Here is a 9,415-nt window from a genome sequence, read left to right on the forward strand (position 1 = left end):
GCAAAACTATCTTTAAAACCATTTGTTGTAAGTTTATATCCAGTACTTTTTCCCGTCTTAAACTGTAAAGAATCTCGTGCTAAACAGTTTAGCAGCGTCTTCTTCTTGAGTTTCATTGATAATTGGAAAAAACGGTAGGTTTGCACTGCCGTCACCAAGCAGTAAGGATTGTAGATGGCATGACAAAAAGAAAAGAAAAAAACTTGCAATGTTTTTAAAAAAATCAAATTTAGCCCGATGTCATCTGCTTTCTGAATATTTTTGCAATAAATCAACAATTTCATTTTCAAAATACTTAGGTTCTTAACTATTTTTTTTCCTGAATTTGCTGATTCCTGTAATATTGTCTCATCTTCCACACAATAACAATTCCCTGTCTGATGTTTTCCTATGAAAAATAATGTACTATTTGTTCAGTCCAGTGTGTTCAAAACCAAGTAGTGAAATAATTCTCTTTTCTCCTGTTCATTTCTGTTCTTATTTCTCCAATTTTTTAAATTTTATAAAACCACCGTCCTTTCTTCTACTCATAATGTTTTTCCACCTCGCTTTCATTTTTTAAAATTTTATTATGCCCTTTATTTCTGTTATACTAAACCAATACCCAACGCCATTAACTTAGTATATTTGTCTAAAATCACTAATCCCAAATTCAAAATCATTTCAAATTTGTTTAGTTTACTTTATTGCTGGCTCAAGTGAGTTATACTAATAATAGTTATACCAATAATAAAAGTAGCCGGTAAAATCTGAAGTAATAGTTCGGCAGATCAAAGCATAAATGATCACTTCTGTAAAAAGGAATCTCTGCTTTGAAATAGGAAAATGAAAAATATGATTTTACTGGTCAGAAATGTGTTGAACATAATGTGCCATAGAGTAAATCCGTTTCCATGAAAACTTGCTTTGCCATGTTTCCACCATGTGTTACAATTTCTCTTAGCTTGTTTCGTACTGAGTCAAACGAGACAAGCTGTGAACGGCGTGCGTCTTCTCCCCTCTCTCCAGGTCCAGACTGTTCTCAGGAGACAGTGGAATCTTCTGCGGATGCAGTCTGCCGGCACGTTTGCCAACCCAGAGTTCTTCCGTTCGGCGTACTACGTGGCGTCGTCGCTCACCGAAGTCCATCGCTGCTACAGCATCGAGAGCCACACCGAGCACATGAATGGCAAGAGCTACTCTGACATATTCAGATCGGAAAGCCCTTATTTGAAGAAACAAGAGCCGTCATTCTAATGATTTTTTTTATTTATTGATAAATGGACATGCAGGAAAAAACCAAGTTAAGAGAGCAGTTTGGATTGTCTTCTTTACGTTTTTCACCAGACTTGACTTTTGAAGTATCAGCTCTTAGTGTTGAAAACATTGAGGCAGAAAGGAGTCAAATCAGGGCCAAGAAACAGTGATTATTTTCACTATACTGTCTGCTATTTCTGTGGGAGAATAGTGCAAAGTTGAGATAAATGTCGAAACAAAGAAAATGGCAACCGAGTGGATTTTCTCATGTCAACCTATGTGGCATTCATATATGAATAATTGCATAAAGCTAAACTTATGATGTTGCTGAATTTTTTTTTTATGTTTCACTCCATTGGCTTCTGCTCACCATTTGCATTTCATGCATTTGATTTGGCTTAATTGTATTTTCATTTATGTACACAATTCTAAATGCTGTAGAAACGAGAGAGGTGTGTTTGATTATCAACACAGCATGTCGAGGCACGTGATGTGATATTTGTAAAGTTTATTAATAGGAAGCTACAAACACACTGTCTTGCAGTGAAAAGTATAACGTCTGATTTAAACTGTTTCAAGGCACAAACTGTTGGAGGCACAATCTGCCACATTAACTGTTTTTCTGCATTTAACCCAAGATGCTCATATTCCATATTTTGGAGTAACCTCGGTAGTCGAAACTGGGAATGCTAAAGCTTGGTTTTGGTTCCGAATCCAAATCCCTTAAGGGTTTGCCGATTGTTGTACTGTGACAAGAATTACTACTGTTAGCAACACAGTGAATTTCTCTTCAGGTATTAGAAGACTAAGCAATATTTTTTACATATGGGGACAGTTTTGTTGTAAAATGGTTTAATGACGCCTATGAAGAGGTTATTCTGGCACATTTCAAAATGTTTGTATGTGCAGCAGCCATGATGAATTTGAAGTCAGGCGAGTTTAGATTAAGCTTTCGAAGTCCAAATTTTACTTTCCCTGTGACTTCAACTCAAGTCACATGTAATACTTTCACCCGGCAGCTGTTTGGAGAATCCGGCTGTGGTAAACATTGGTTTGGTTTTTCTGCTTTCTCGTGAAGCCAAAATGAAAAAGTGTGATTTTCTAGTACAAAAATGAAGTACGTGTGACAATTTCAAGTAGTGAAATAAATCTTTCGTGATTTTTGTCCTTCACAACACCAACTTTTTTTTGACCGGTTTCCGGAAAAGGGAGAACCTGCTTCCTTTAGCAAGTGCCAGTTTAAAATTCTCCAATGAAGCTTAGACCCTAAAACAATTCATTGATATGTGCTTAGTCGAACATAAGCCCATTAGGTTACATTAAATAACCTAATGCTAACATTAGGCTGCTTAATGTTAGCATGTCTTTGATTCATGTTTTACTTTCTTACTGGCAGTGTTGACTCTTTCTCAATGTCTTCCTGTGAAAATACACAATATAAAATTCTTATATTTACGTATTTAATCAAGCTCACCTTGTTCCTTAAAGCAACCATTTTTGTTGTTTTTATAACGGTATTTAAACTACCAAGAGATTTTGTTCCTACTGAAGTAATAATACTGTAAATAAAGACGTGTTGATTTGAAAACATTTTGACTTTCTTTTGCAGATCCCAATCCCCCTTTTTTTCTTCTTTTACCCCCATTTTCTTTCCTAAAGAACAAATCACTTTGTTGCCTTTCCCACATATCTAATTGAGGGAGGAATTTCCTCGTCTGACCTCAGACAAATATTTCTTGCTCTAATGAATATTGTTTCCAGACAAAGCAGGGCGGGTTATTGTCTGTTCCGTGTCCAGAAGGCAAACGAGTACAATTAGAAAGTCCCACAGGAAAAGTTCTCTATCTATACTTTCGTGCCGTCGTTTGTCGAGTTCGATCCGTAGAGAGGCTGGTACAGCTGTGGACAAGCGACCTGATCAAAAATACATGTGCAGCTGTGCGCGACTGTAAGGGTTTCTATATGCATAGACAGAGCTCGATTCCAGATAGGACTCTGGTTTCTGTGATTCTTGGAAACAACAATTATGAAACTGTCATGCTCTTTTTATTTATTTATTTATTTTTTGTTCAGAACAGTTACATGCTTTGTACCTCTACGCTTTTTGCTTGTTTCTCCTTGCAGCTGCATGACAGATGGTTTAGTATCCCATAAAGTTTGATGGCACATATTTCCTGTTTTATTGCAGGGAGGAAGCAGAAAAGTGCCGATTTAAGAATTTGAAGGATTCAGGCTATACTTTGCATTTTGTTGTTTCTCAATCACAACACCATCTGATGATGGAAATCGGAGCTGTGGATGCATTGCAGGCTTCCTGTTTCTAAGAATACCATCGCCATTGAACTCTTGATCCATCCATTCTTGTGTGCTGGTAGCAAACACTTCCTCAGCTCTGTGACTAAAGCTTGTTTACTGCCTTCACTTCCCTCACTTCCACCGAGACCTGAATCATTTCGCTGGAGTTCTCGTTCCCCCCCGGTGGCTTTCCAGAAGCCCAGTTGGTAGAAATTCTGTGAATTTGTCAAGGACGTTTCCACAGGATGCGAGAGAATAGAGCCAGAGCAGAGAATTGTCGCATGTTTCGTGACAATTCTGCAGATGGAGCAAAATAAGCTCCATTTGTAGCAGCGGCGCTACAGCTGATTGATTCATCTCAAATAGTTGAGCTAGATTTAAAGTGAACTTCAGTTGTTATAAAAATGCTGCACATCAAAAAGATGACTTCAAAGAAATTTGACTTTGTAATTTCACGCCTTGAAATTGGGTATCTGTCTCTTTAAAAACTCCTGCTCTTTCTTAAGCTCCGCCTTCAGGAAGTCATCACAACGTAGCTCCTCTATTAACCCCTTTAAGAAAGTTTTTTACCAGCATTGCACTGAGAAGTAGCTCCTACACTGAGCACAGCAGATGCTCCATGTGTTTGCTAATTGATGCTAGCTAGTCCGAAGGAGCTGAGTGGGGGAATCGCATGGGTGGAGTGTTCAAATGCAGCTCGAAGGCGGCGCTGCATCGTGCAAATGCCCAGACCACTGGAATGAAACATGAATGAAAGAATCGTGGAAACACTCCAGGTTTCTTCTGATGAGGGGATAACATGAAAACATGATGTAAAGCTCAAAAAGGTCGATTTTAAAAAAAGTGGTATATGAATATTTCAGTATGGAACATCTTGACTCTTGTTCACAAAATCTTCAAATCTGTCAGATTGTGAAGATGTCTCCTGTTCACAGCTTTCTTCAAAGATTTGGGCTTCAAACTGTAACATTCTTCTGGTGACGATCTTGTTTTATTGACTTTCTCTAAAGCCCATTTCCCAGCTGAATAAAGACGGTCTAAAAAAACAAACCAAAAACTCCCCAAATCTGTCTTATTAAAAGTAATTTATGAATTAAATAATTTATGGGTTTTCCTGTCAGGGTTTAAGACGGTCATCCAGTTACATTTGCAAGTTGTTTTCAGTTTATTATTGAGTATCCCATTGCCTCTAATTTGCCCCACATAACACTGTAATATAATACACTAAAACCTCTGAGTGTCTCTATAAACTTAATATAAAACAAATTCCAAAAACCTCATTTGTTTGCTCTACACTTCCTTTCTGCTGATATCAATTTCAATTCCAAGGTGGACCTCAGACAAAAAGGTCATCCCCATCCGTACAGTCGGACTTTTCCATTCTAAAGAAGGAAACTCCCACTTTCCGATTGTGCATCATTGGAAAAAAGAACGTCAGATGCACAAGAGGAGATGGACCTTATCTTCTTTTGGTGGCTGAGATGCTATGCTAGGAATGCATATTCTTTGAAGGACGCAATGTAATATCACTTTTATATTACAAATGTCAGACTTTTGAAAAAACAGACGATTTAATGATTTTCATTTTCAGGGAAGATGTGACTCAAGTTGGAGACAATTGTTTTCAGTAATTCCAGTTCATTAGAACCTTTCTGGTAAAAACAATAGGAACACATATTTTATCCACACATCTGGCTCACAGCACACTCGGGGCTTCTTATGTATGAGGGATCTCTCACTCTTGAGAACAATGGAATGAGCTCTTGCCTGTGCTTGAGGGTGTGGAGGAGGGAGCAACGGTTCGGGCTTAGCAATGTGGCTTGGCTGCATGGATGATGTGACCCGGCCTGGGTGGGTCTGAGGGAAGTCTGCTGCTCGCTACACGGCCCTTTCAGACCACTAAGAGGTCATAATTTATGTGAGCAGCTGGTGATGTCAACACTCGGTTGTCAACTGTGGTTGTTTCTTAAAGAACATCACGATCCAACGTGGGAATATGGAGGGGTCACATTTAGAGGGGTAGAAGGAAGGACTTTTAGATAAAACAATCACATACATGTTAAAATATGTTTACAGAAATCATTTCTAAGGACCATGTTTTCCTTTGTACATCTATTGCGTTTTCACTATGTTTTGGTCAAGTCTCAGTGTTTTCAGAGGAGCCAAGCAAAAAACTATTACCGACTTGGATTTTTGACACTTTCACAGCCTATTAGGAAGACAATTTGTTAACTGTTCTTTCGCTGAGTACAAAAGTTCCATCCATCCATCTTTCTTATGCTTATTCGGGGGTGGGTCGCAGGGTGACAGCCTAAGTAGGGAGATCCAGACTTCTTTCTCCCTACTTACTTGGGCCAGCTCCTCTGGGGGAATCCCAAGGCATTCCCAGACCAGCCGATAAACATAGTCCCCCCAGTGTGATCTGGGTTTTCCTCTGGTTTTCCTGCTGTGAGTTCCCACCAGGAGGGAGGCGTCCAGGAAACATACTAACTAGATGTCCTAGCCGACTCCTCTCAACATGGAGAAGCAGTAGCTGTACTCTGAGTCCCTTTCAGATGACCGAAAGGACTCAGGGAAAGTCCAGACGTTGTAAAGTGTCTGGACTAATTTCTCCCTAAGTGAGAAATTAGATTTTCTCTGTAAACTCTGTAGTCCAGATACCCTACGGAGAAGGCCAATTTTGGTCGCTTGTAGCCTCAATCTCGCTCTTTTGGTCTTGACCCAAAGTTTATGACCAAAGAGAAGAGTAGGAATGTAAATCAAGAGCTTCACCTTTTGACCTAGTTCTCTTTTCACCACAACAGACCGGTACAGTGCCCGGCTTCACTGCAGATGCTCCACCAATCTGCTTATCAATCTCCCGCTCCATTTTTCCCATTCATGAACAAGGTCCAAGAACAAGAAAACATTACCGCTAGCCCGACCCAGAGAGTCTTTATCGACTCAAGACTAAGGCTTTGTATTTTGAGGCACTGATCCTCTTCCCACCCCATACTCCCCGGAGTATGCCCCAGAGGGTTCCCCAAGGAGTCCACGACGGACACAGTCGAACAGCCTTCTTCAAGTCCACAAAGCACATTAGTTGAGCAAAATCCCACGCAGTCTCCAGGATCCTGCTGAGGATGTAGAGCTGGTCCACTGTTCCACCACCAGGACAAAAACCACCCTGCTCTTGAATCCGAGGTTTGACTATCCAACGGACTTTCAAACCCCTGGACTGACCTTACCAAGGATGCTTAAGAGTGTCCCACCCTAGTCTGCCAGTCCAGGGAAACTGCCCCCGATGTCCACACAACATTGCAGAGTCGTGTCAGCCATCACTATGCAGAGCCATAAGGAACTCCAGGTAATATACGAGTGCTAAAGAATAATGAGGTTTAACCTTCAGAAATTTTTATTTTAGCACCAATGGCTTGATTGTCAAAGATTAACTTGCCTTATATTTACTGATCAACTGATGAAAGGTTTCTTAGGTCTTTCTCATCAGATATTTTCTGTTTTTACTATGTAGACATATTGAGAAATCTCCACTGTTTAATGGTTGACTGAATTATAGAGGAGATTTATCTGACCTGACAACAGAACACAACTTAACTTCAACCTTTTCACCCTCTACTCAACCTGTCCTTTAAGGTGCTGTTGCTGAGAACAAAGCTAGTATTAACCACTCATCAAAACCATTACAAGTTTTGATGAGTGGTTTATCAACTAGTGCGGACTGGTTGCTTTACAAGCTATTTTATTAAGGCTTATTTGTCTCAAAAAGCAGAGGGATGTTCAACTCACCCCTCTCTTGTTTGAGATGTTTTTAGGAGGATTATTCCAAGAGTCTGACGTTTGACAGACTCTTAGAATAATCCTCCTAAAACATCTTAAACAATGAGCTCTTGTTCCAATCTTAAAGAGCCCAGTTCCTTCTGAACAGGGTGGTGGGCCCGAGTCCACTTGTATGAAGCATGTCGCTGCTCTCGTCTTCTGCGTGGTCCTGCCAACAGGAACTCCCTTGCTCCTCTCCGAGTTTCCTGCAATTGTTCTCCTCGCTGCCACCCGGCACAGACTCCTCCCAGGATCTGGGAAAAGGTGGGATGTTAAGCAGCCCATTTCCCCTTTGATCAGCTTCTACTTTAGCCGACACAGGAGGAGTATGTGTGAAAGGGAGAGGGGTAAAATGGTGTACATGTGTTGAAAGGCTGGGAAAATGTTTTTCTTACATCATCTGAATAAAAAAAAAAAGGACACCCTATATCGACCTTTCTTGCCTTTACCTCATCCGAGAAAATCGTTCCTATGAACTGAGCAGAAAGAATACACCCTTACCTTTAGCTTGGCTATTTTTACGTAGTAAAAGTTAAGCACCTGCCAGAGTTCAGTTCTAGTTTACCAGTAACAAAAAAAGGCAATATATAAGGTCTGGTGTTACAGAGGTTTGTTCATCCCCTAGCATCAGCATGGGATTCACATTTAAGTTTTGGCCTTATTCTTAGCACAAAAAAAGACATTCCAGTCGCACAACCGTGGCACCCAAACACCTTCTCATCTTCTAAATGCATCCCCACCAAACTGTGACACAAACTCACACCCTTGCGTTTCATTGAACAAGAATTAGAATGTAGATTGTAGATGTATGATGTGTTTAGGTTTGCAGAGAAGCCCTTGGAGTCTCTGACTGCCCACCGTCAGGGACTGCACGACCTGAACGACCTTTCAGGAGAAGAAGAAGATGATCAAGACAAGCTGTTACACTGTCCAACCGATCATCTGGGCTCAAGGCAGAAGACAAACATAAACAGGGAAACTTGCGAGAATGAGCCGAGTTACGGATAAGAGATCTAAACACGGTTTATCCCGTTATCAGGAAACAATCTCTGATCACTGAGTGTGAGAATCTTATACTCAGCGTTGCTTCTCATGCCAGCGAGAGTAACTCAGAGTTTGATGTTTTCTCATGGTAGCTCTTTGTGTTCTTTAAGTGTTTTCAGAGGGGCAGCTGTGAGGTGAGGTTGCTGGGGGCAGAGGAAGGAAAAGGCGTAGCTGGGAAATCTCATCAAGGCTCCTTGGGGAACGAGAGACACCCCAGTCAGGATCTGGGCGTTGCTGCTAAATCATCTCACCGTCTCCTGGATAAAACACACAGAGGGAGGCCCGTTCTCTCTCAGAGACCCACACTTTTAAGTAAATGCGTCCAAGACGCAGGCCTTGAATGTAACGCTTGACACTTTTTGCTGTGCAAGCTCCAAGTTACACCACTTCTTCCTTTCCATGAGGTCCACAAGCAAGTTAAAGACGAGCACCCCCATGAGTCCATTTCTGGTAATAACAATAACAACATGTGTTAGCTGTGTTAGCTTAATTTAGCTAAAATGTGCATGGAGTTGAGAGACACACATGGTTGACTTCTAATGTGCATCTGAATTTGCTAATAGGAATGATCCTTTGTTTTTACTAAAAAACAGTGTTTAATTTTAGCACATTTTCCAGCTTGTTAACACTTAGCTGGTTGACACTTAGCTTGCTAAATGTCAACCATTTTAAAAGGCTGGCAAGAAGCAGGTAGGTTGGCATGTCTACTGTGTTGTGGAAGGGAAAGTCATCTCGGAAAACAAAACATTTTCTGGATAAAATAATTATTTAAAACGTGTGCATTTTATTCTGAAAATCTGTGTTCCCTGAAACACAAGTTAGCTTTTGTAAAGTAGCATAAAACAGAAAAGCATAGTGCTAAAAACATACTTTAATGTCAACATTCCTCTGAAGATACCAATTAGCTAAGTCAATTTTTTGCTATAAAAAATTTACTTTATTTTTTTCCCCTTCTCTTTCCTTCTCAACAACAGTCATTTTGAGGACTTATATGAAACCCTGCCATCTTTTTTTCAGATATTGT

General features: G+C 40.3%; 1 protein-coding gene across 1 annotated transcript in view; it reads left to right on the top strand.

Moving 5' to 3' along the window:
* The window catches only part of LOC106962505 (calcitonin gene-related peptide type 1 receptor-like), a 21,454-nt gene extending 18,628 nt beyond the window's left edge, over nt 1–2,826 (top strand). The window contains exon 11 of the mRNA XM_015056962.1: nt 1,009–2,826. Coding sequence (XP_014912448.1) covers nt 1,009–1,236 — 228 coding nt within the window. The 3' untranslated portion in view covers nt 1,237–2,826. The remainder of the gene's footprint in view (nt 1–1,008) is intronic.
* Nucleotides 2,827–9,415: the final 6,589 nt, after the last annotated feature.

The sequence above is a fragment of the Poecilia latipinna genome, unplaced genomic scaffold (assembly GCF_001443285.1).
Source record: "Poecilia latipinna isolate Pla-1442-1.1 unplaced genomic scaffold, P_latipinna-1.0 Scaffold1421, whole genome shotgun sequence".
Lineage (NCBI taxonomy): Eukaryota > Metazoa > Chordata > Actinopteri > Cyprinodontiformes > Poeciliidae > Poecilia > Poecilia latipinna.